Source organism: Passer domesticus, chromosome 14, assembly GCF_036417665.1.
Source record: "Passer domesticus isolate bPasDom1 chromosome 14, bPasDom1.hap1, whole genome shotgun sequence".
Lineage (NCBI taxonomy): Eukaryota > Metazoa > Chordata > Aves > Passeriformes > Passeridae > Passer > Passer domesticus.
In genome coordinates, this window is record NC_087487.1 from 3,999,201 (window position 1) to 4,026,341 (window position 27,141).

General features: G+C 42.5%; 1 protein-coding gene across 22 annotated transcripts; it reads right to left on the reverse strand.

The window, feature by feature from the left end:
* Positions 1–6,927: 6,927 nt before the first annotated feature.
* Positions 6,928–26,884, reverse strand: TPM1 (tropomyosin 1). 22 transcript variants are annotated; one of them, XM_064389009.1, is made up of 10 exons: positions 26,557–26,833; positions 25,783–25,908; positions 25,478–25,603; positions 19,167–19,300; positions 17,836–17,953; positions 17,326–17,396; positions 16,435–16,510; positions 15,829–15,891; positions 15,498–15,567; positions 6,928–7,871 (listed from the first exon to the last, which is right to left on the reverse strand). In XM_064389009.1, exons 1-10 carry the CDS (start codon positions 26,668–26,670, stop codon positions 7,789–7,791), a joined length of 981 nt encoding a protein of 326 aa, XP_064245079.1. In that variant the 5' UTR covers positions 26,671–26,833; the 3' UTR covers positions 6,928–7,788. The 22 variants fall into 22 exon arrangements, with proteins under 22 accessions (XP_064245079.1, XP_064245060.1, XP_064245062.1 ...); XM_064388995.1 differs by lacking the exons at positions 6,928–7,871; positions 25,783–25,908 and adding exons at positions 12,406–12,685; positions 14,113–14,191 and having other exon boundaries at positions 26,557–26,884; XM_064388994.1 differs by lacking the exons at positions 6,928–7,871; positions 25,478–25,603 and adding exons at positions 12,406–12,685; positions 14,113–14,191 and having other exon boundaries at positions 26,557–26,835.
* Positions 26,885–27,141: the final 257 nt, after the last annotated feature.

The window sequence follows — 27,141 nt, forward strand, 5'->3', positions numbered from 1 at the left end:
AACTGCATTCAGCCATCCTGAAGTGCAGCACCCAGTGCCACCTCCCCAGCAGGTGTCTCCAAGTCAGGAAGAGAGACAACAGGCACATTTGCTTGGACAGGTACAGCAGCAGGAGGAAAAACGTGGTTCCAGATTTTCTGTGTGGATCTTCAGGTATACCCTATCTGAAGAACACAGTCCTGATTTGCACTTACTGTTCTTATCTGTTCTTCTAGACAGAAGACTCTGGATCCTGCTCAGTACCCAGTCTAGCAATTTTTCCAAGCCATTCAACATTATTTGAAGCCCCAGCATGTATTTTTACTGATATCTACTACCACAAGCAAAAGGTTCTCTGCAGTTCATGCCAAATACTCACCCAGTTCTAAGTGCAGGCTGCTTGCCAGCCCATTTTCCAGGATTACTGCTCTGACCATCCATTCTCGTGTGCTTTCACCTACCTGGGCTGCAACTATACCTTCATTTTGCTTTGCAGTCATGTTCTGTGCCACTAAAATTGCTCTTCGTGGGAAAGGAGTACAGATAGCTTGAGAAACTGCACAGGCTAGTAAAAAACAGGAAAAGGACTCTTATCAAGTTAGTAACGTCTCGGGTATTTGGGTGGAGGCATTTGGCACTGGGCTTGCATATTCTTATGGGAGTGAGTCCATGAATACTACAAACTCCATTCCTTTGCTTCATACTTTTCTTCCCAAACTTAAATATATTTCAAAAGAGCCACTCTAAAGATGTCTATTTACTATATGCTATACAATTGCTAAGCAGGCATTTTACTTTATTCCCTTTCCATACAGGATAAATCATTATGACAAATTAATGACATTTGCACAGGTTTATACTGCAATAGGATATTTGCAAAAACTGAAGTAGGTATTTCTTTTGTACCTTTGAAAGCAGGACTATGGGAAACAACTAAGAAAATTTTAAAAACTGCTACTGAGGGAAGACAACTGCCTGGGATGCATGACTTTTGTAATATGTCCTAAGTGTGAGACAGTTCATCTCTCTTGTGACTTGGAGTAACTCATCAACTGCTTGAATTGGAAATACTGTCATTTATTTCTTTTACTTTGAACACAACCATGACCATTTCCTTGTTTTAGATGCTACTTGTACTTTCTGGTGTATAGCAATTAACATCACACACTTAACTTATAGTTATGCCTCAGTGGGATTAACATTACTCAGTAGAACAGTTTGACTACCTGCACACTCACTCAGCTTGGGTTTTCATCCTTTCATCACCAATAAAAGCAATCTGCAGTGTGAAGACAAGCAGATAAGGACACATCCATCAGAGGAGAATCAAGCTCAAGGCGTGCTGGTGCTGGAGGGGAGGCTGTGCTCTACTTAGTGGATGACGACATTTTTCCAAGTGCTGTAATGAAAGCTAACAAGTTCCTACTCGACTTAGTGCCTGGAAAATTTAACCAACAGGTGTGAGTAAAAAGCTTTTTTTTTTTTTTGTGGGCTGTTTTGTTCCTGTGAATTCCCAACCAGGAAAATGAAATAGAACCAAAGATAAATCTCCATGTTGTCTGAGAAATACATGTATAACTGATAAGTGACATGCCTGATGTTAGAGAGCAATCTCTTCATTACTGATTCACAGGCAAAACAGACTTGGGCAAAAGAGGAACTGGGAAAACAGATATTAGGGCTTTCTGGGTTCAAATTAGTTTGAAAAGGGGATTTCTGCCATCTCACACTTTTAATACAGTATGCAGATGTCCTACTCAGATAAAAAAAACCCCTGCTCAGCACCTCTGAACACCAGCTTTTTCTTTAAAAATTGAAATATAACATTGCACTGCTCACTGTGGGCAGCTGTTTGGTTTTTAAACCTACATACCAAATGTCACAGCAGCTAAAGATCCAGCAGCTTTGACACAAGAGATAACTTTTCATTGTGCAATGGCTATTAAAGCTCAATTCTGCAACACTGAGACTTTGCTCTAATGGAACTGTTTGTTTGACTAAGGCTTAGTCAAACAGGCAGGCCTTAGCTGTATGTACTCCATATGTGTGCTATGGCCAAAGCTGTGTATGCACCTGGGTGGTTTGGTAAAATGATCTTTGAAACAACTTAGCTGAAATGGCACAAATCCCTACACAGTCTGCACTCAATTTATACTTGGATTACTTGGACTTCATCATTTTTGTTTAATTAAATCCAAACTCTAATAGCTTGTGATTCACAAATATAATGGATCTAGAGTAAACCCTTCCTATCAGTCCTTTTGCCAGCTGTGGTGTTCCTGTTGCTGGCAGCACAAAAACTGAAGGAGATGCAGAGGGAGGAGTCAGTAACTCCACTGCTCACAATGGCAGTAATGTCTGTATTGCCTGCACACAGACTCACAAGCTCATGTGCTTTTCATTCCAATTTATGACAGTGAGTCTCAGCCCTGAGCACCTCCCATGGACTAACAGCCAGTTTGAGTCATTAGTTGAGCTGTCTCTTGTATCCACAATCCTTCCCAGCAGTTAATTTCCTGGAAAGGCCTTGCTCTCAGATAGAGCAGCATGTGAATGTAATGAAAGCACACACACATGTGCTGCATGTTTGCTACCTGCTGCCAAGCAGCAAAAAATTGGTGGCTTTGCTTTTTTTTTTTTAAGTGTTGTAATTTCCTGGTTAAGATAATTGATAATGAAGTCCTAGCATAGAGAAATTTTACCCAGATTCCACCTGTGTGACAAGAACCACTGAAAGGATTTTTACAGAAAAAGTTCCTGCACACTTTAAACCCAGACAAAGTTGACAAAGAATTCCTGTTACCTAGACCTTAGCAAACATCTTCCTCTGTGGCAAAGGAATGTGGTGGCTGCACAGACATGTGGAGCTGTAGGAGCAGGACAAAGCTAACACAGCATTTAAAGGGGAGGATTCATTCCTCTATAGATCATCTTTGTGCTCTCTATACCCTCCCAACTGGCCTTTAGCCCCCCTGTGCAATTCTATCATCTTGTTTCCCTTCCTATTCTTTCACCTAATTCATGTTCCAGATTTTTTTCTTTCTGGACAGCCTGCAGAAATTACATCACCCTTTTATTCTATTTCATGGTCTACATGTGTACAATAAAAAATAAGGAAGTAGCACAGCAATCCAGATTAAGTAGAAAGAAGTCTGGCAGGCTCATCCTTGCTGGCTGCAAAAAACCATAATCCTGAAAGCAGAGGAAAGATTCTGAAGCATTTTCCCAGGCTATTTCTCCAAGTAATTTTCTTGTCAAGAAAAACATAATAAACTATCCATTGGGCCTGCAAAGAAATGCTCTATTTTTAAACTAGAAATTCACACAGATCTCCAGGTTAATATCAATACCAATGTGTCCCAAGTTCAAACAACTTACCAGAGCTTTGTAGTTGCTCCACCCAGATTATTCTTCCACAAAATGTACTGTAGGAACACCAGACCTGCATAATTTTCCTCAGTGGCACAGCCAACTATCACTAGGTGTAGCACTTTGCAGGTTTAACCAAGGAAACACTGTTTGCCATGAGCTTTGGCTGTGACAGACCACATGGATTAGTGACATTTCTCTTTGTGCCTCAGGGCAATGAATTAAAACTACATCAATCTACTACAAAACTACAACAATCCCAAGAAGCAGAACACAGTCAGCCCCTGGAATAGAAGGCATTCAAAATACTTTGCTGGATCATGGCCTCAAACATGTATCAACCCTTTGTACCCATGATCCATACAGTCTTGCTGCAAAGAATAGAGAAATGTTCTCACAACCCTGCATGTCAGTGTGAAATGACATGTGGTTTTGGCAGCTGCAGCTGGATCTGCAGGACTTGGGGTTTTTGTGTGTCTTTGCTCTATTTTTTTAATGAAAAAGAAGTTGTTTTAATCTTTATCCAGCTGTTCCTCAAACCAGCAAAGACACAAGAAGAAGCCAGTGCTGTGGTGTCTTTAAGGTCCAAAATACTATGGAATGTCCTTTTATTTTGGTGCATTATGAGTCAGGAAATAACAAATGGAAGGGAGTGATGGGGTTTTATGTGTCTGTTAGACTTCTATCTGCTTCTGTTTCCCATTGTTTCCATCTGGACTATCCAGACTGCTCACTAAGCTGCTGGCATTGAGGGGCATCCTGCATTTATGCAATTCTCAGCTGCAGCTTATGAATTGGCAAGGCTCTGACTTACAGAAAACTAGATGGGTTTGCAACTGAAGCCAAGAAGATGATGCAAACTTGTACAGATTCTCTGTATCTTGGAAAGAACACAACACACACTGAAGACAGTAAGTTACACAGCTTCCCTCTATTAAAAGAGCTATTCTTATGTGTGTTTTCAAAAAATCCTCCATGAAAATAAAAAGCATTATCATTGGTTCCTCTGCTTTGACCTTTTTGGTGCAATTCCCACTTAATCTTTCACTGATGTTCCTGCTTTATTATTAAAAGAAGCCCACCCACAGGAACACCTGAAGGAAAAAGTACTCAATTTTCCTGTGTGCTGAGGCATGTATTTTCTTCCCCAATTTTAAAATTTAGTTGGCTAATCACTTTTTCTTTTTCTGTCACTAACGAACATTCCAGCAGTCAGTGAGAGCCCAGTGTAAGAGATATTCCTATGATATTAACAGTACAGTGAAGTTTGACATCCCAGATTTTGAGTAGCATTTAGTACACACAATACTTACAGATCCAGAGCTGAGGCAGTGCTCCATAGGTGCAGCCTACTGCTTTAGCCTTGTTTCCTAATCTAAGTTCCTGTTCTTTCTTATCTCTCACCCATTCAATTACTCTTGATTAAACTGATTGACCACACAGAACTCTAAAAGATAAAATAAATTTCTGCAAGTTTTGTGAACATAAGGAACCATTAAGGTAGAACATGCCTCTAAGGGTCATGATGGAAGGAAAGCACACCCTGCAGCAGGCCTTGCACATTATTTGGTATCAGATATCCCAGGAGGGAGCAGGAGACAACACAAATGTCTCCATATCTGGAAAATAAATTCCAAGTTTACAGCCAACCATGAGATAGGAACCTGCAAGAAGGCAGGTTTTGCCAGTTCTGGTGCTCTCAGAACTACTCATTTCATTGAGAGAGGTCAGCTCAAAACCCAAACCAGACAATTACAGAGCATGGCTGCACAATTAGGACATATTTCAGACTGCCAAATATGTTTTTGCATTAAAAGAAAGGGTGAGTAACTCTCCAAACCAGGACATACATCTTGAGGAATGCTGAACGATGCAGGGTTCTGTGATTTAACAAATTTTTAGTTAAAATAGCAAAGTAGCTGCAAATTTGCTAGAATGGGGTTAAACCAGGGCTCAGCTTGTTTTTACAAGCCAGTGCTTTATAGCTTCACTGTGTTTTGTCTGATTATAGACACTGCATCTAAAGAACCCATGAGGGGTTGTGGCTTATGAGATATGGTAAAAACAATTTTCCTGCTCCAGCAAATATGCTCTTATGTGTATTTATGTGTCTGCTGCTAGTCAGCAAAAAGCCACTTAGTGAGATTCATCATCATCATGTTCACTGCTCCATTCAGCTCTCCTTGAAACTGGAAAGCTTTTACTTACCTATTATGAAGCTTTATGGATTCATCTGCAACAGTGCACTTTGGGGAAGTCTACTCTGCCAACAGATTTTTTTCAGATGAATTCTTATCTCCTTGCCTGCACGTTTGCCCTATTAATGGTGACATGATACCATTAAGAGATATGAAAACCACAGCCTTCTCATATCCTCACACACAGGGAGAGTTGAACTCAGATTCCCCAAACCACAAGGCAGTTTGTGGCCTCCTGAAAAGCAATATAAGCAGCAAACAAAGGGTCTGACCTCACTCAGACTCATTGTTTAGGACTCAAGCACGTACCAAGGGACCATAGCAGCAATCCAGTGGATCTGGCAGCACACTCAGCTGTGCAAGACTCGTAGCCCAGTGCCAAGAGCTGCTCTGTTCTACTCCTGCACAGCCTCTGACTCTCTGGGTGGCCCTGGGCCCAGCTCCACAAACAATTCCCAGCACAGTACTTCATTATGGGAAGCCCTCCTGACTCCAGCAGCACCAGTGGAAGGTACACATGGATGGGGACTTGAATTCTTAGAGCTCAACGACCTGACACCTCATCCTTGTGCTAAGAAAGGAAGGAGCAAGAGATTAGAGTAACTTAGCTCAGCACTGTGTGGTTGGAATTTTGTCTGTCAGTCTCCAGTACAAGCTAAGGCCTTGCAGGAGCCTTGTAACATGTATTTTGCTCCCCAAAAACACAAGAGAAACATGAAGCCAGGGATTTCACCCTTTCTATTTAGGATGACTTTGCAGCAGTCAATAAATCACACAAAAGCTTGTAATGTTCCCAAGTTCCACCCTTTAAAACACAATCAAAAAAAGCCAGGCTCATACCAGTACATCTTCCCTCTCTGATTCCCACTTAACCTGAAATTGTGTATTACTTTACCCCTTTACCAGCTTACACCAGTAGCTGTTAAAGTCATCTGTTTTCAGTTGCTTGCTAAGGGCCCACTAATGGAAATTCTTTGGTGATCTGGAAGGTTATCTGTACCTGTCTCCTACCAAGCTCCTTGCTGCTAGAATGATGGACAGCATCAGCTTTCAGCAGTATACTACAGGAAAAAAAGGAAAAAAAATTATTTTTCAAGTCCTGAAGCTGCCCATTGACAGACCTAAGAATTCAAATAAAAACATATAGATATGTAGAAATTAGCAACCAGTAGTGAAAAGTTGAGGGCCTCTCTGAGCAGCTGCAGATCCACAGCTGTCCAAACCACCACATTTCCATACCTGGGCCTAACAACACAGAAAAGACTCAGAGCCAATGTGCTAACAGTGTTTCACACCACGAGAGACACTGCACACATGCAGAGTTCACACAAGGATGCACAGGAAACCGATGTGATGGAAAACAAACCACAGGAGAACAAAATTTAAAAAATGTCCTAAAATGTGCATTTTATTTCATATCATTATACAATGTTTACATACAGGTATACTTTTAAGACTGCTCAAAGAAAGTGTGAAAAAAGTGAGGCAAATATCAGTTTATAAATTCCTCCCCTACCCCAAACCCCCACAAATAAAATACATTTTAACACAATCTCTTCCAAATTAATGTTTTGTCCTGAATTTATTGAATCTTTCATTTCAACATGAAAAATACAATCGAATGAAAACTCAAGGTGAAATGCTGACCTACACTTCTGTATTGAGTTGCAAGAATACAATTTAAAACCTTCAGAAGCCTCCACTTGTCTCTACTGCTTATATATCTTCATTTTACTGAATTAGAAGGCACAGAAAGTCCAATTCTCACAGACCAGTCAAGTTCTGATAAAAATAAATTACTGTGCTGGACAACTCCTGACTTGTCTGATATCAAACAAAAGACTTCAAGTAGAACCTTTTGTTCAAAATAGCACCATTTCCACCTGATCTCTCTTGAACATGAATCATTCTTCATGTGTAAAAAACTGTAGTTGGCACTTGAGGTGGGACACTTTCTGCCACAGCCAGGATTCTTCAAACACTAAGCATACCAAATTGCTGAACTCTCTACAAAGTGTAGGTAACATTTTTGTTGGGAAATGGCACGTTTAAACCATAATGTAATGTCGTTTAACCCGCGTATGGCTTGCCCATTTTGGTGTTTCCCTGACCCCTGCTTGGTAATTTAGCAGATGTTCTTGTGACTGTGGTGAAACTAAAATAAAGACATGTTTATGGGGCTTCACGGCAAGCAGGTGTAAAAAGAATCAAACAAATAGTGTGGTTGCCGCTAAGGAGGTTTTCACATGTTGTTTAACTCCAGTAAAGTTTGATCCAGCATCTGATGCATATTAAGGTTTTCTTCTTTGGCATGCGCCACTTTCTCTGTTGTGGGATTAGAAAATTAAAACATGAATAGCAGTTCTTTGGAGGCACTGAACATGAAGGCATGCAATCATCATTTCTCTCAGAGGGTTTAGAAAGTTAAGCAATGTGCATGCTCATAAATATCAATGTTTCCAGATAACACAACTAGAGAGAATTCCAAATTAATAAAACAAACAGCAAGTAATGCAAGTTTAGAACTGTTCACAGTTGCATTTGTTAAGAAAATGCAGTGCCAACAGAGACACAATGCTCTGGAAGCTCTTTGCTTATAAGTATGTGAGATAATAAGTGGCCTTTTTTTTAAGTAGACAATAAAGAAAATAAGTTCTTTGCAGATACACAATTAATAGTTTCATAGATTTCAAAAATACAAAGAACAAAAAAATTAAAACTATTATAGTTTTCAGTGAAGTGACCTTTAAGAAATTTATTTATTCTAGAAATAAATAAACTCAAAGTTAGTAGCCTGATGTTGCATGCACAATTTTATAGGACAATTACTTAACACACATAGTTAATACAATAAATGAGCATAATGCTCTGGTGGTGCATCCCACCAGGATCCAGTAATAGTAACTTCATACTATGCAAGCATACCTTTAAACTGATTGGGTATTGTCAGATGGAGCTCCCATTCTTTTTTTTTTTTTTAATGTCAAATGCAAACCAAATTCATAGTAAGGCAAAATTTTGACATCAAAGTCTCCAGACAAAACAGCTGCAGTATCCTTTAAATTGGTTTTGAAATACAGAAATATGGATTCTAGTGAATATTTTTCTCTCACTGTGGTAAACATCTTAGGGCCAATTCATGTTGGATAAACTGAGTGCCTTTCTGCAACACAGGCTGTTACTTTTTGAACACTGTTAGTGAAATGCTGTAGCTCTTTACTTAAGTGGAAAGAAGCTACTGCAAGTAGACGAGCTCAGTGCTCCTCCCAAATAGGTGTGCAGACACATAATGAAAAGCCTCATCCAGAAGAAGCATTTCCATATTTTCCCAAGAGAATTTCTTTCATTAATTTACCACAGAATCAACAGAAAAAAAATTTCTAAGTTTCTTGCTTATTTCTACAATTACTGATTCATTCTTTAAGGAAATTTGGAAGAAGGTGTTTTCAAATAAGTTAATATAGTCACACTAAAGTTTAATCCTCATTCAATGCCAGCTTTAGTTCATTAGTTAGGCGACTGTTTTGCTCAAGTTGCTGGTAGAGTTGGTCTGTACAGGCAGCAAGCAGGTTAGAAGGGAAAAAAGAGGCAGAATGAAGACAGATTAGACAGAGAAAACAGTTAAATAAGAGTTACTAAAGAAACTGGTCACATGACAGACAGTTCAGTAACATAGAGAGAAACATTTTACCTCTGTTTCTAGAACTCTAGTAATAGCTACTCCAAGGAACAGCTATTGTACCATATCAAGAACTGGCTAAGAATCCTGTTGTGGGGAACAGCTGTGAGACACAAACTGGAATAGAAAGGGAAGAGCTGCAGCTATATTCCTAGAAGTACTAAGTCTTACTTTCTGTACAATGTGTGAATTTGTTTTATGAGTGCAATTTTTCTTTACAAAATATTTAAGGTGTAGTGGAGCCTCATCTACCACTAGAGAGAAAGCAATTGCACCACAGCCAGCATAAGAAAACAGCAGGACAGATGCTAGCAGGCAACTACCACCAGGTCTGACTCAGCCCATACTCCTTTCCTAGGAAGTCTGACGGGCTGAAATGGGATTTTTCATAGGTAAATATTACTAGTGTTACTGGAATCCACAGATTTTGATACCTTTAAGTTGCTGAGTTTTACTTCGTAAGTTAACAGACTCACATTTGGTGAAAATGAAAAGGAAGAACACTTTGCTCAAAAACAGCAAACAGAAAGGACAACTCATGTTGAAACAGAACAGCCACAGCCATGTTGTGACAGCACATTTAGTGAGAGTTGCTCTACAGTGAAAAAAATGTTCCACAATGGCTTTTGACTATCTTGTGTTCTCAAATTGTCCATGCTCTTCTCAATAGTCTCACTGCACTCCTGACCTCTTGATCCCAGATTATTCCCCTACAGGAAATGACTGTTTCTGACTCTTTTCCACAAGCTGCCTAACAGCTTCCCCAGGAATCCTCTTCCCCTGCAGGCACTGGACACAGCAAAGGCAAAGCTGTGCAGTGAGCTGTCTGCAGGACATGCTTGTATAGTGAGCAACTCCTGCCAGCTTCCTCCCTAGCCCAAATTCCCACAGCCAGCTCAGTAAAGCCAGGGCACTTTTCACAGCTCTGATCCTGCAGATCCTTCAGTAACAAATGGATCTTGTCCCTCCCACCATGATAATGTAACATACATAGCCTTAGAGTAACTAAAATTTCACTTTGTCTAGCAAAGTGTATATAGTTGTTATTCAAAAATGAGTCGTGAACTGACTCCTACTATCATCACAGAAATCTCCTCTCTGACTGAGGCAGAGATTTACATTATTTCTCAACTTCCAAAACACCTAAATCCCCCAGTAAAGCAGGGAAAGCACTTCCCAAGTGTACAGTGAGCCTTGATTCCCCATGGGCTGTGTGTCCATCTGCTTCAGAGGCAGAGGTTGGCTGTGCAGGAGCCCCAGCAGCCCAGCAGGGAGCTCTGGCTCTCTGCAGAGCCAGCAAAGCTCAGCAGAGCCCAGAGCCAGCCCTGCACTCCTGGGAAGAAGCCTCAGGCACAAAACCAGCCAGACATGGCAGGTACAATACCACAACTGAGGGTGAAAAGAGTGCTGAACCACACCAGAGCAGGGAACCACAACAGCTCCCTGGAGTGAACATCAGAGCAGCAGGAATCCTGCATGCAGCTACCTGGACTTCTACGTTGCACTGCTCATTTCCAGTACTCTGTCCAGCAATGTCATCCCTCAGGTATGACTGACACAAAAGGCAAAATTTTAATACTGATGTTTAAAATCGTGTTATGTTAAAAATTGACAGGTTCCTACAATAGACTTTGCTTTTTTGTTTACTTTTCTTAAGAAACACCTGTATTACAAGGAATTGAGTGGACAAAAAACTGCTAAAACAGTGAACTAAAACACAATAGATTAAGAAGCTGGAGTTGCTGTAGCATATTTTACTCTGGCTCAGATGACAAGTTACAGTTGACCACATTCCCCCTGACTCCTGCATTTGAGAAGTTATTAGCCTCAGTCATTTTACAAATGCTCACCTCATTATATTTGGTTAACTTTTATATATCCCATTCTATCTGGTTACCCTTCACTCACAGCCACTTACTGTATGTCAGTTGAGGAGCAGGAAGTTACTGAACTTTATTACTTGAACTATCTGTGATTGCTGATCTATATCCTGTGTTTGGCCCCCCCCCAGCCAGCAACACCAGGATGTGTCATAGGTAGAAAACTGGGATATGCCCAGATTATCCAAGGATGGCAAGCCAGGAAGGGCATGCATCCATTCACAAACCTTATTGGGAAAACAAACTTCGAGGGGGGGAGAAAATCTAGTTTAGACTGCACTGTTGAACATTCTTGAAGCTGAACAAGAAAGAGACATTTATACTTTTCTAAAAGTTAAAAAATTCAGTTCAGCTATAGTATAATGAATTTATTTAGCTTTGGTGACTTAGGAACTTTAGCAATATATAGAGTTGTAGCATCACCAGAAATCATTTTCATGTGAACTGGAAAATAACTTCTTTCACTGTGATGTAAATAAAGTTAAAATAAGGCAATAAACTCTCTAGTTGCAAATAATACAAAAAGAGCACAAGATGTCAGTACTTAATGCTTCATCCTTAATCAGACAGTGACAAATCAGCTGAAACCTGAAATCCATGATGTCTGTTCCACTTTGCAGCAGAATAATTTCATTAATAGCATAATCACTAGAATTTTCCTACTTCAGCTTTGAAATATTTCTCATGAGTCTGCAATTCAAACTCACAAATCTGAACTAAGCACAAGTGGAAAGCTACCAAAACCTGCCAATGAACTTCCAATATTATCATGCCACTCAAGAAAAACACATTGCAAAAACTCCAAAATGTTAGCAAGCACCATCTTCGCTGAATAACTGAGGTGTGAAAGAGGGAAAACTTTTTTTGCAAGACATTTCAGGGATTATTTTTGGCTGAAAAAAAGAATTTAAAGTTTTTGATGCTGCCACTTTAAGTCTGTCTCAAATAGCTAAGTTAATGAACAAACACTTAAATAAAGATAAGAAGTCTTCAGCATAAAGCTAGGAAAAGATTTCAGGCTTTAAAAAATTCTGGTTACATCAAGGATGTAACTGCTCCCTCGACCAAGTGGCCCCAAGGAAGTAGTGTCCTTGCAAATTCTGTCCTAACAATAACAACTAGAAGAGTTCCTATTACATCTATTTGTCATTTTATCTGCAGTGGAGTTTTGAGAAAAACTAAGATAATAACTGCTCAGTTTTCACACACTGTGCTTGCTGGCTTGGCATTGTCAACATTCAGGCAAAAGTGTTTTCAGCTAAAAAATGAAAACACCAAAAAATGAAATCCCTAATGGCATATAAAAGCGCAAATTTTATTAATAACTTAAATAGTTACTTAAATAAATAAAAGGCAATGGAATAGCAAAAGGGATACAGCTGGGATATTTATTTTACATTGAGAAATGTAGTTTCTGTACAGCAGAGCACAAACAGAGCATGTTCTGAGACAGGTGATAGAGGAAGAGTCAACTAAGCTAGAAGACAGGACAATGAGCCCATGAAACATCCAAAGCTTGGAAAGATGTTTTATCCAACCCGATGAAGATGTCTTTGGAGAACTGAAGCAAAGAAAATTATCTGCATGAAAAGAAAAAGTGAGATAAGGTAGAAAATGAAAAAAGATGCAGTAAAGACTTTAAAAAAAAAGCAGCAATGGCACAGCAGAGCCCAGCATGCTGAGATGACTACGCTAGAGAAAGAGCACACCATGCTGGGACTGGAATGATAGAGTCACGTCCTCGTATACCAGTAGACTACAATTTTAAGTCTGTTTTCCACTTAGAAATATCCCAAATTCAAGAAATATTGTAATCTCTGTATAGAGAGGAGGAAAAAAGAACTCCATTTGCTTGATAAGCCACTAAGCAAAACCATATGTCAGGAAGGAATTTAAAAACAAAAAATCAAAGCATACAAAGCAGGCAACACGAGACCTCTACTAAAATGCTGGTAGAGAGAAGGAGGAAAGTAATGAACAGACATGGAGACAAAAAAAAAAACATGAAGAAAAAACAATTTAAAATATGGGTGCACACAAAATACGTTTCAAGCTCTAAGACATAAGCAAACCTTATGTCTTGTTGAAAGCATGCCTGGGTTTCCAAAAGGGAATGCTGGGACTAAACATTGCACCTCCTAAGCACTTGAGAGGCACAGCTCTTCCCCTCTCCCATGTCAGCTGCAGTCTCATGCATGGGAAGGTGGAGGTAGTACAGTTGACCTCTGTTCAGAGTCACTTTGTGGTAAACACTGCAGAGTCACACCTTACAGCTGTTGACTCTCCTCCTTTCCTGCCACTTTTTATTTTTCTCCTTATGACTAAAGCTGGTATTACCACATTTTCGGTACATGCAAATAAAATTGTTACTGCTATCTAGAAAATATACAGAAGAAACCTACAATTCAATTCTTGCCTTTATGGGTTTAAATGATAAGGTATTTTAAATCCATTTCCACACATGTAATTCAGTGATAACAGCTGAAATTTTCAGAGCAGTTATGAAAATTCAGATAAACACTTTCTACTGTCATTAAGAGAGAACACAGCTAAATCTAAATTTCTCTGACATTTTTGCAGGAACTTTGCCAGAGCAAAATTGTGACAGCAGGCAAAGGAATACACTGTGAATGCAACATACACCACAGCAATTTTCTTTGGTAAAACAAACATGATGGGCCTGGTAGATAATGTTTGAACAGAGGTGAACTGAAAGGATAAACACAGACCTACAAACAAAGGGCAACCACAAGACACAAGGACTGCAGACACAGAATCAAAAAGTAACCACAAGCTTACAAAATCACCATGAGTATTTACCAGGCTTGGCACAACACTCACCCACACTTTGCCCGGGTAAAGCAATTGTTCATGGTATTTTGTACACCTATTCTCTCTAAAGGAAAGCATCTCCCACTACACAGGGAGCATCATTTCACAAGGCCGGTACTGCGCAATCAGTGAGGGCAGGGAAGCAGGAGCGGGCACAGGCTGGCAAGACATTTACATGGAAGTCATATCATTGAGAGCGTGGTCCAGCTCCTCACTGATGGCTTTGTACTTCAGTTTCTGAGCATAGAGCTCATCTGATGTTCCCCCAGGAAAGGCAGAGGTGTGCAAGGAAATGCAGCAGGATCATGGGATGGAAGGTGAAGGTGGTGGCAAGGGGATACCATCCAGAAGCCACGGGAAACGGGAAGAGTGCACAGAAAGAAGTGTTGTGACAGACAAAATGAAACAAAATTAGAGAAGAATAAAAGAAAGAAAATGGTGAACGGTTCTATGCAAGAAAATAGTGCAACAGTTTTATGCAACAAGTTCATTAATTGCACTGCCAACAGGGCAACCTGTGATGTACAGAAAACCAAGAAAAGACAGTAGAAAAGAAGCAAAAATTCATGTTTCACTGCCCTGGATTTTTGTTTTAATGCTTTTTTATTTTAATTAAGAGGGGACATAGGAGCTAGGGAGGAAAGATCCAAAAATGGGGCTCAAAGAGGGTGTTACCATTTTCTACCACTTTTTTGTTTTTAAACCACTCTGGCTTGTGTGATGTCAAACTCAGCTTCTTACAGCAATTTTTGCTCCTTCTAAACACTTAGATTTCTTCTCTGCTTCCTTCTTGAGTCAGGGATCATAAATTTTCAGCAGCTACTTAGGCATTTCATCACCTTCACGCAGAACCCAGCCTGCCACGCCATGCAATTTAGCTTCTTCAAATCCTACACTTAGTGTAATGCATCTAAATAGCAAACTCCATATAACTTCAAATTACAAAGTCCTACTGAATTGTTTTCTCCAGAGGCAGAAAGCACATTCTACTGCTCTGCTGCAGTTCTGGCAGATTTATCAAAACCTTACAAACAAATCCTCTGAATTTGAATAAGCTGTCCTTCTGATTATGTATACAACCTATTAGCTTTCCCAAAACCCAACAACTGGTCTATCTCACAAAAAGCCTGCCCTGACCCACACTTATTATAGTAATAGATTAGGTTAGCTTGCTACATTCCTGACTATTGCAAACATAATGCAACTCTTCATTAGTTCTTTACTAAGATGATAATAATACTTGTCATCTGATCATTTACCCTGTAACATTTGTATACTTCCAAGTAGAAGAGTATAAAGCAAAAAATGGAAGGAGTCTTGAGAACATAAGAGAAAAAGCAACAGGCAAGAGCAAAACACTGTTCACCTGAAGCATTTAAGATATCAATACACTTCATTTTAAAAATATTTTTTCTACTCTTTAGGCAGACCCATTTATATATGCAGGACAAGTCAGCCCAGTAGAATTGGGTATTAAAAAAACCACAATGAAAACCCTCACACAAGAGAGGAATAAGAGATATGTATTTCCACAGTAAGCACAAAAACAGCCCCACGTACCTTCTAGGTCATCAATGCTCTTCTCCAGCTTGGTTACTGACCTCTCAGCAAACTCAGCACGGGTCTCAGCCTGAAGTCAGAACAAATACAGACTACTTTAGGAAACACACACAGTACTTAGGAGTAGAAAAGGAATAATTCAGGAGATTAAAAAAGCACAGCGAGAGGAGGTTAATAATAAGGCTAATATAAACTAATTTCTAGGGGACATATTGAAAGTAAACTGTTTCCAAAATGGTATGTTCATCCTTACAGCATCAAAGTAGTGTTTATACTAAAAGAATCAGAGGTGCATTGGAAGATACGTTGCAAGGAACAGTTCTTATTTTACCTCCTTCAGTTTGTCAGTCAGAACTTTAATCTCCTCTTCATACTTGTCTTCTTTCTGTGAGTACTGTAATTAGAAAGAGGATCATTGGTATTAGATGAGTATTCCAAATATACCCAGAAAACCCCACATTCGAAATTCTGATAGATTATCTGTACACAAGAAATTGTTATAGGTAAAACAAAATTAATTCCACTTGGAAGGCTGTGGTAGTATGATTTGTTACAAGAGTCAAACTTCCCTTGAGTTACATTCCAGCGCAATATAGTGGGAACTTTGAGAAGAAATCAGTATTACAGTTTTAAAGAGGAATGTCTTCTGGAGAAATTTAATGTTAGTACACAATGCCATTTTGAGGGACATTCTATAATTAACACTTAATCCTGTAAGAATACTCAACAGAACATGTGGCCAAATAATACTGACCTATTTGAACTAAAAGATATGCTGTGTTCCAGCAGGAGCTAAATATGAATTAAGTAGTAAATCCAAATGCCTCTATTGACAACAGCCACGAAGAAATGCTGGCAAGTGATTGGCATACAAAGAAAACCCCATAGGCCAGATGACAATGTAAGGGACACATTCTCACATAAGTCTCTAGCCTACCTTCTCAGCCTGAGCCTCCAGCGACTTCAGGTTGTTGGTCACAGTTTTCAACTCCTCTTCAAGCTCAGCACATTTGCTGTTATTTCGGAGGTAAGGCAGGAAAGGGGAGGATGGAAGATTCAGTCAAGCAAAAGAAACAGGAGAAAATAGGGGGAAAAGATAGAGAAAAATGAAAACAATTACAGGGCAAAAGAACGGCCTCAAAAGCAGCTGATCCATCACAGACTGAAAGCAACTCTTTGTGATGCCAAATACCAGTTCAAGTGCACATTAAGACAATGACCAGACACAAATTTATCTACAGCTCTTGGCTTACACAGAAACATTTACAGAGCTTTTACACGTGAGACAGTTCAGCTTCTTTTGGTTGCACAGGAGATCAGTTTTAAAGGTAAAAATCAATAAACAAAAAAAGAGACCAAAGAAAACCACCAAAGCGAGATGCAAAGAGAGAGTAAAGAGCATAGCAAGGGCCTATTTGTTACTACTGAGTGAGCTAACTGGCTACGGAAGCTGAAACACTTGGGTTGCAGTTAAACCTAAAAACTGTTTATTAGTATCAGTACCTTATCCTCTGCAGCCATTAATGCTTTCAAGGTTTGATCCATTATTCTTAACTGTTCTTCCAGCTGTCGGACTTGGCTGTTAGTGAACACATGAAATGCACAAAAGCCATTCACAAAATCAGTGTGCAGGTACAGCATGCAGTGACAAAACACGCGCACACACATAGGAACACATTTACTTTGGCACCGACCATTTATCTCAACGATTACAGTAAATGAGCAAAACATAGCTTGGAGCTGAACACACAGTGTGCTGCCAACATTTCATGCAGTTATAGTTCTCTTCTAGCACCTCACATACATCCCAGGGCAGGTCCACACTTACCTTTCTGATAGCTCAGCACGCTCCTCAGCGCGCTCCAGGTCACTCTCAATGATCACCAGCTTACGAGCCACCTGCAAGGACAGGCAAGGGACAACCAGGGATATTATGTTGCTGCACTACACATCACCTGTTTCTAGAACCTATAAAGCAGGGGGCTGGGCCTCTTCATCTCTTGCTCAACATATGAGTTTTGATTATGTGATATCTTCATTATTCATTTGAGACTTAGTTATCTGACATTTTTCAAGACATCCCTTTCATTCACCAAAAGGCAACTGAAAAATATTTCTCTCCCTAAGAGCTTAGGGAACACTCTCAAGCATTCAAGATTTAAGCTCAGATCTCCTGTCACCTTGTCCCTTGAGTTATCTGAGTGCCAGATTTTCCTTCCACAGCTGTGAAGAGGGGTGTTTGTGATCTTTTGAACTTAAAAGGCAAAAGAGAAAACCAAAAATTACAAGCACAGCCTAATGGGCTTCAGAAAGAGATGACCTGCACTCAAGAACTGACCTCTTCATACTTGCGGTCAGCCTCTTCAGCAATGTGCTTAGCCTCTTTAAGCTGGATCTCCTGGATTTCCATCTTCTCTTCATCCTTCTGGGCTCTATTTTCAATGACCTTCATTCCTCTGAAAAACGTGAAAAACAGGAAATGCAAGGTTCAGGGGCTTGCCAGTTTATCTCCAGCTCTACTACCTGTGGTATGTGACTTTCAGACAGTGGTATTCAGGTGAGTGGAACACATCAGACAGATGACTCCTCACACCATAGATTTAGTCCTGTGCACTTACATTTCAGAAGTTCAAGTAACAAAACATGTCTTAGGAAGGAAGAAAAAGTGTGATTTGTTTAGCTCTTATTGTAATTCAGCTGTAGAATACTTGTTAATTTTAGATTGCAGGAAAAACTCCTCTTATAGAAAGGTTAACAAAGGGTGTTACTTCTAAAGACCTAGTAAGACTGAAACCATCTGTGCTTTTACACTCATCAACAGCATATTAGAGCCCTTGCAGGACTGACAAAAATCATGTCCATGGGCCAGACTCCCCTGGGTTTTGCCATGTCAGAGCCCCAGAAGCCCCCTGTGCTCTCTAAAAGCAAAATTTAAATCCTTCATAACAAGAAACACTCTGTGTTGCACATGTCTGATATAAAATTACCTTAAATGTTTCAAAACACACTGCGGGTTTCTGGCAAATTTCTTTTCAACAGACTCCATTCTTACTAAGGTAGAAATGAACATGCAGAATGTGTGGGTTTCTTTCACAATACAAGTTCTGCCACAGGTATAAAATACCAATGGAAGAACAGAGAAGATCTTCCAAAGTCACGAAGCTTGAGTTCCTAACTTACACTACAGACTTCTGGAAATCTGAAGGAATTATCAGTCCCTTTCCTTTGCTCATCTTTACATACCAATCTTGCCAAGAGGAGAACCAAAGCCTCTTCCAGCACTTGACTGCTCTCCAGGTGAGATTTTCCACCCACAATGAAAGCAAGTATCACTCAACAGCACAAGATTACTACAAGGAGTTGTCATTCAATAAGAGAAGTCTGGGCTGGGCCAAGCAGTTTTCCCAGGATGTGGCATGATACATCAAAAAACCTACCACACTTAAATCACAACTGAAAAAAAAAACACAACTGAAAAAGAATCCAAGCCCAGATATTTTGGACATTGCTACAGACAAGCTGTAACTGAAGTCCATGTACACAAAGGAAGAGCAGATTACACATATTCCGAGACCTAGGAGTGGTTTAATTTATTTCCCTAACCCACACCCTGGCAATTATGATCTTTGTCATAAGGGTAACAATCCATTCAGGTGTGGCTCCACCCACCTTTCACTCTCATCTGCAGCCTTCTCAGCCTCCTCCAGCTTCTGCAGGGCAGTGGCCAAGCGCTCCTGAGCGCGATCCAACTCTTCCTCAACCAGCTGGATGCGTCTGTTCAGAGAAGCCACTTCACTCTCAGCCTAAGCACAGGAAGAAAGAGAAATTAATTCATAGCAAGGCACACATCTTCCCTCGTAAAAGGTTACCCCGTTACCTGCTAGTGCCATTTAATAGCACTTTGTAATTTCTGACTTCATCCACTAAGAAGTCCATACACAGAGATGTGCATGACTGAATTGTGAAGTTATTGCTTAACAGAGGAAAAAAGTGATTAATGCTTGCTTTCAATGAAGCACATCAAGGACTGTACAATTTGTACTAGAAAGAACTGCACAGGAAGAATTATGCACCATTACCCAAATATTTTCTGTTATTGTATTTGCAAACATTAATTACAGACCTTCCCTTTTTTAAATCAAAGCAACACAAGCTAATTACTCAATTCTTCTGTTACCCCAATTCCTTTATTTATGACCTTTCACCATATTTTGCAAGAATTGTCCCAACATTTCCTTGAGTTCAGTAAGAAGGGTTCAGTGTAAACATGTAAAAACACACCTGGATCAGCATTTGCAACAGGACAGCTGACACAGAGAGTTTGAGAACATTTAATAACTGCCCGAATACCCAGAGGTTTTGGTTACAGGCAAGCTGTGCAAGAGTTGACAAAAAAGGCACCAACAAGGACCCTAGTACAAGCAGCAATCTCTTAAAACATCTTTTTTTTTTTCTCCCATAATTCCATCCTCAATCTACCCCTCAATTTGCCTTTCTTGAATCACCTGTTAACTTTCTGTACAACACTTGCAACTCCCCTGCCTCTTATCACTACAAGCTATTATATATTACAGTTATATATTACAGTTCCAAACCTACACCTGGCCTAAGTTGCAGAGTAAATTCTAAAACAGCCTTTTTGTGGTAACCTCCTCATTAAACCTACTTTCTTTCAAAACTATATTAAGCACAAAGTATATATAAAAGGGTAACTATTCTAAAAAGTTAATTCCTTCAGAGAATAACACCTAATTAGTACTGAAAAAATACATGATATATATTTGATATATGTGAGGAAGTACACATCTGAATTTCCCATCAAGTCTAGATAAGTGGAAAACCAACCCTCTGGAAAAAGTAGATACCAAAAGTATCAGTTTGGTAGTTTTTCTTTAACCAGATGTAGCTGGATACAGTTGTCCATAGCAAAGATTTTGCTGTTCATAACACAAGAAATAATAACTTACAGACCAGACAAATGAAACAACCTTTGACATAAAAGTAACAATGTCCATCTAGAATGACTGAAAGTAACACATGAACAGGGAAGCAATTATATCTTTGAACATTAATATGCATTGGCAGTGAACACATAGAATCAGGAGGAGAAGAGACTTTATCCTTAGAGATCCACATTAATCCAAATATATAACATTTAGCTATGTAATCATGCAGTAGTATTCAAAATCCCTGATTTTGGACTTCTGGCTTTAAAACAGTAAGAATTTGAACTTTCACATTTGAAAAAGAAAATGACCTTTCATAAAGGCTACCCTAGAGAAATTTGTAATGTTCAAGTTAATTATTATCATGTCAAGACTCCTCATCATGATAAGAGCATAAAATGTGCTTCAGAACACCAGGGTGACTAAAGTTCAAGTTTTCACTTCCTGCTCCAGTAACTCACTAAGGATTTACCAATCAGCCTTATATGGCCCCAGTTATTCTTCTGCAGAGCAGGACTTCTCTCCTTATATGGCAAGGAAGGAAAAAACCCCAGTGACATTGGGGCACTCCCACTGCTACCATGCAAACAGAACCCTCATTTCTGCCGTGGCACTTACACACCACATATTTTTACAATGAGTGATGACACGGATAAGTTACCACTGGGTGTTAATTATCATTATTATAAGGGAGATTCTATTTTCCAGAAGGAGGTAGAAAAATGCATTTTGAAAAAGTGATTACCAACAGCCCCTTGAGATGTACGTATTCAAAAACCAGAAGATTTTTTTTAAGAGAATGGCTGCTGATGACAGCCTTGAAACTTTTATCAGTCTAACAATCAAAAGGTGGAGGCTGTGCTATGTTTTGGCCACAGCTGTAGCTTTTTTTTGTTGTTTGCATATTTGTACCTTGCACAGGAAGTAAAAAACCCCTCACCTAACAACCCTAGCTGGTCACAAGCCATACATGTAAGGCATTACACTAAGGAAAGGAGGAGATTCACACCTCAGCTCGCTTGCTGCAGTGCTCTCAAAGCCTCCCCCCTCAAGCATGCAGAAATACAGCTGCAACAATAAAACCCCTGATCTGTAGCCAGCACTGTAGAAAAAGCACACGTCTACATGTGCCTGGGAGTTCAGTTTTTTCAGCCTTTATTCACCCCAGCACTGACCCCTCCAGACAAAAATTTAAATACCATGTAAATGTACTCTGCAGAATTCCACATCATCCACATAAATCAACTCCAGGGAAGAGACAAACATTAACCTTTAGGGTCCTACAGCTTACTGCAATGTAGCTGAACTCTTAAGGGAAGGCTCCACCACAAGGCTGTAATCACTCCTCCAGCACTACTCCTTCTGCCACAGAAGTGAACAGCAAAACACCCCTTTTCAATGAAAATTCCTTAATATGCTGGTCAGAATAATACATGTTACTGAAAGTAGGAATTTTTCTGTCCTTTACTCCACAAAGCTTAGCAAACAAGTAAAGGATTTTTAAAAACAGAAACCTTTATGAAATGACTTATGGCTCTTCACCGAAACAAACAGATATGGCAAGTGATCTGCAAGAATGCAATAGTTACACAAGCACAAGTGGCCATATTTTGCTCCATAAGGAAGATCACCTGCAAGTAATCAGGAGGCTCCTCTTTTGAACTTACTGCCCAAAATGTGCAGAAAGGCCCATTTTATAAGGAGATAAAATAATCACAATTTTTCTATTGTAATAAACTACACAAAAGCTTTGTTCTTTTGCTCTGTTTTTATGCAACTACTGAAGACACTGAAACTGCCTCAAAGAACACTGTACATTTTACAGCAGGAAACATTAAGCTACAGCTGCTGGAACACCCAAAGGTCAGTGATAAGACAAAGAACAGCCCTATCAGGGTTTTTTTTTATTGTGATTGCCACCCATAATTACATCTATCTGCTATGTAAGCCTATGCTGCTCACACCTGATCCTGCCTCCGCCTAAAACCAAGCCTGTTCCTCTCCCCTCTTGGCGAGCAGCTTTGATGAGCAGCACACACCACAGCTGTTCAGCGACAGGGGCTGTGCGCTGGCATTGTCAGGTGTTGTCAGGTACCGTGGGCCATCTCAGGTGCGCTCTCGCGTATTTCCCAGCAGTCGCCATGCTGACTTCCCACACACATCCACTAGGACTTGTGGGGAGAAACACCCCATAAAACCTTGCTCACAGCCTAATTCAAAACGAGTAATCTCAAACATCTCGCCTAAGTCCGACCTCATGCAGCTCGGGGTTTGCTGTTGCCCAGCTCACCGAGCGCTGCCTCCCTGCGCGCTGCACCTGGGCCCGGCCCACGCAGCGCTCGGGTTACCGAGCCGGGGCACGCAGCACTGCGGGCCGGCCCCGCAGGTAACAACCATCCTGTGGGACACGGCGGCGAAGGATATTTGTACCTCGCGCTCCGCCGGCCGGGGAGGCAGGCGGGGCAGCCGCGACCCGCGCCCCCAGCCCCCGGGCCCAAGCCGGGCCGAGGGGCGGCCCTACCTCCTCCCGCAACGCCCGCTCCTGGTCCACCTCCCGCTGCAGCCGTCCCGCCCGCTCCTCGGCGGCGTCCGCCTGCTCCTGCAGGCTGCGAATCTTCCTGCGCACGGCCTCGAGCGAGCTCATCGCCGCCATGCCCGCACCTCGCCCAGCCCGCGCCGCCTCCCTCCGCCCGCCGCAGCCCCGGAAGTCCCCCCGCGCCGCAGCGCTCCGGGGCGGGGCTGCGGCACCGGGCTGGGAGCGGGGCGGGACGGAGGATGGTCCAGCCGGCCTGGGTTGGGCCGGTCCTGGCAGTGAATGGGCCGGCCCTTGCCCGGTCCGACCGCGGTTGTGGCGGTCGTGGCCGGGGAACGGGCCACTCCTGACCGGGAATGGGCCGCTCCTGCCGGGGCCGGGCCGGTCGTGGCCGGTGCCGGTGCCGGGCCGCTCCTGCCGGGGCCGGGCCGGTCGTGGCCGGTGCCGGTGCCGGGCCGCTCCTGCCGTGCCCGTGGATGTGCCGGGGCAGCAGCGCCGCCTGGCGGCACAGCGCGCGAGATCCCCCGGACCGGACCGGACCGGACCGGACCCGGGGTCAAGATCCACCTTTGCCCCCACAAACCGCCCCCATATGAGCGATGTGATAAAATGACAGCGAGAAACCCCCCATATGCTGCTGCACCCGGCCTGGCTCCTGGGACACGGGGAGGGGAGAGGGGCCGCAGCTGCCCCCTCTCCGGTGGGGTGGCTCCCGGGATGTGCCTGGCTTCTGGGAGATGAGTCATACCGGACCGGTAAGATTTTCTCGTCCCAGTGAAAGGCGAGTCCATCCCAGCGAGCCGACACTCCCTCCCCGCCTCTGCCCTTTTCCTAAGGCTTGGAACTATCCAAACTAACAAGGTAAATACTGGGTCAACTGCAATGCCCCAAATATACTCTTCATTGCCAAAAAAATAAATACATCCCTAAACTGCCAGACATACTCCATACATACAAATAAATAAGACATTTACCTCCATGAAAACAAGCCAGACACTCTCCCACCCTCCACCTCAGCTAAGACTGCAAATAAAATTGGCCTCAACTAGCTTCCAAACACTGTTTTCCAGCAGAGGTAGGTGGCATGGGGATCAGTTAGGAAGATCCTTAGTTTCAGAAAGGGAATCTAGTAGCTTTTCTCCTGCCTTCATCCAAGGCAAGCTATTTCCAAATAGTCTGCATACTTTTCCATATAAGGAATATCTCCCTTGGATCTATATGCGGGGTCCTTTGAACAAGCTAAATAAATGTCCTGCTAGGAAGCTGCCTCTCCTATGGCAGCCTGCACAGAGCAGACATCTGATCTACATTATACTCGGATCCCTCTCCCCTGTTCCTTTGAACACTTCTGTTTGTTAAGTTCTTAGGTTCTCTTTCAAAGCTATATAACTTAGTTGCCATACTAAAGCTAAACCTTTTCTTGCTTTATTCCTTTTAGAAGTAAAATAAGATAAAAGCATGTTGTCTTCTATGCGACTTTACTGTTTGTAACATTTCCGTTTCTGAAAGTATCCTTCCTCCCCCTGAAATACTTTGCTTGCTTCATTTGTGGTAACTCCTTTTCATTTTGGCTTTGAGGTTGACTTTTAAAGCTGAGCTATAGGAAAAGGAGGGTCATTGCTTTGGAAATACTGTAGTTCCATCTAATCCTGTAATTCAGACCTGAGATTAACTCAAGGAGAACTGAATTGTCCAACAGCAGCAACAGAGACCAAGACCTTAACTACACAGACCCTTATGGTTCCATGCATGCGATCCATTAAATGCATGTCAGGAACAGACAGGTGGGTGGGATGAGGGCCTGGGAGAGGCACAAGCTCTTGCCTTATTACCATATAAAGTGCTGAGCTATATATATCTCCCAGCTTGCTCCCAAGATCCCTGTCCTCTGAACTGCAAAACTAGCAGTATCATCTTCCGGACAATCTTCCGTCACACAAGACTGAACTTTTCTTTGACAAGTGAAGCAGTTCCACTGATTCCAAGGGTGGGGGGAAAGCAGGAGAGAACCTTTTATCTCAAGGACCAGTGAGCCAAACCAGTATCTACCAGCAGTTCTAACACATGCATACCTAGGAACAGCTCTCTTGAAAACAGAACTAGCAGCCCTTGCTCTTCTGGATCTCCCTCTCCAGCACCTACTCACTTTGAACTCTCTGCTTCTGTTTCACTATCAAGACAGTGCTGTTCTACCCTGAGTTGTTTTACCCATCACCTGAACAGATAAATCACCATTTCTTTACTTTCACATCTAGAGTGGCAAGTACACATAAAAAGCACACGTCAAGTGAGCAGAAACCCAATCAGATGCCTCTGATAGTGTGCAAACCTCATGCAGGGAGGCAGTGCTGTGTTTCCCACCTCCCTGCCCAGGAGGTGCCTGGACCCTGCCTTCAGCAAAGCTTTGCAGTGCTGCTGAGTAGAAGTCCAGGCTGTCCTGAGCAGAGGGAGTGTGTGGTTTCTCTGTTGGGCTTGTGGTGAAAGGGATGGGGGTAACTTACATCTGTGGCCTTTTTGTCAGCCAGTTCCAACTTTTCCTGTGCATCTTTAAGGGACTCGGAGTATTTGTCCAGCTCATCCTCAGTGGCCTTCAGCTTCTTTTGTAGAGCCACCAGCTCGTCCTCCAGCTGTGATGTGGGTGGAAAGTGGTGGAGAGGGGAGGGCGGGCAGGAAAAGGTGCAGCAGGCAGCGTGATCGTGCAAACGGAGAGGTGTGAGTGCAGAAGAGACAGAAAAGGACAGACAGACAGAGAGAGAAAGAAGGAGAGACAGTTAGATCCTCTTCGCTTGCAGCAAGGGCACGATACCTTGGCAGCATTCTCCTCTGCGGAGAGGAGGCTGTCCTCAGACTTGTGTAGCTGTTCCAGCACTTGGTCCCTTGTATCCTCCGTCCCACGCAATTGCTTTTCCAATTGCACAATGTCATCCTCTAACTAGGTGCACAAGAGGAAATATAACGCACAAATATGTTTCTCCCTTGGCTTAGAAAACTGAAACGAATTTATAAAATGGCTCTTCCTTTCTCCCTCCTCCTCCAGGATCTCCCAGAAACGTGCAATCAATGCATCCCCCTCCCTGAATCAAGAAGCCCCAGGTGTAAAGGAGGGGGCTTGGAGAAGGACAAAAAAGTGGGGCATGTGTCCGGAGAAGGGCAGGAGGGCAGTTCGAATCGGACACATCTGCTGAGTGATGCTGGAATGGGCGAACACAGCTTTAACTGTCCTTTGCCAAATCGCCGCACGTCTGCCCAGTGCTAACCAGGCGTTCTGGGCAGCCTCTCTAAGCCGTCCCCCTGTGACAAAGGCACAGAGGCCACGCCGCCGTCCCAGGGCTCTGCTCCCCAGCTGGAATGGTGGGGAAGGGGGAAGGACCTCCTGCCGCGCCCCCGGGAACCTCCAGCCGGCGGCTGCCAGGCTGAAGCTCTGCCTTAGGGAAAGTTCAACCAGTTCTGCAGGGGCGCGGGGGTGGAATATAACAAAGTACGGTGAGGGGGGAAGAAGAGGGGAGGAGGTAAAAAAAAGAGAATAGTCTGGAAAGATTTGCGCCCCGGCGCTCGCTGCGCCGGGGCCCTCGGTGCAGACCTGCTTGCTTCTCTCCTCCGCTGCCTTCTTGTCCGCCTCGGCTTGCTCGGCTCTGTCCAAGGCGTTCTCCTTGTCCAGCTTCAGCATCTGCATCTTCTTCTTGATGGCATCCATGGTGGCGGTGGGCTAGGGCGCGTCCCCGCGCGAACTTCTTCCGAAAGAAAAACTTGAAAAGTTGCGGGGCAGCCCCGAGTCCGGACGCAGGCCCCCGGGGGAGCGGAGCGGAGCTACCGGGCGGCGGGGTTGATCCGTGCGGGACGGGGCGCCGGCCGAATGCAAGCGGCGGGCAGGGAGAGCCTCACAGATATGTACTTTCCCAGGGGGCTGACTGCATTCCTCAAGACATCCAATACTTTTTTGGAAAGGGCTTTTTTTCTTCCCTCCCTCCCTCCTCCTTTCGTCCCTACCCCTTTCCCTCTCTCACTGCCCCCCGGGTTTTTTTGGGAGGCACAGCCTTCCCATTCGCTGCCGCCTGCCATTTGACCGCAGATATGACTATATATGGGATGCGATGGGCGAGGTAAGGCGGGGGAGCAATTTGTTCCCATTTCCAAATAGGCAGGACGGGACATTTCGCTGCTACTC

Bases quoted from the DNA above. Each gene is read 5' to 3' on its own strand.
- TPM1 (XM_064389009.1), bottom strand. From the start codon at position 26,670: ATGGATGCCATCAAGAAGAAGATGCAGATGCTGAAGCTGGACAAGGAG. The intron at 25,604-25,782 runs GTATCGTGCCCT...CCCACATCACAG, and splicing joins CAGAGGAGAATGCTGCCAAG to CTGGAGGACGAGCTGGTGGC. The intron at 15,568-15,828 runs GTAAAATAAGAA...TTCTGACTTCAG, and splicing joins TGACTGACAAACTGAAGGAG to GCTGAGACCCGTGCTGAGTT.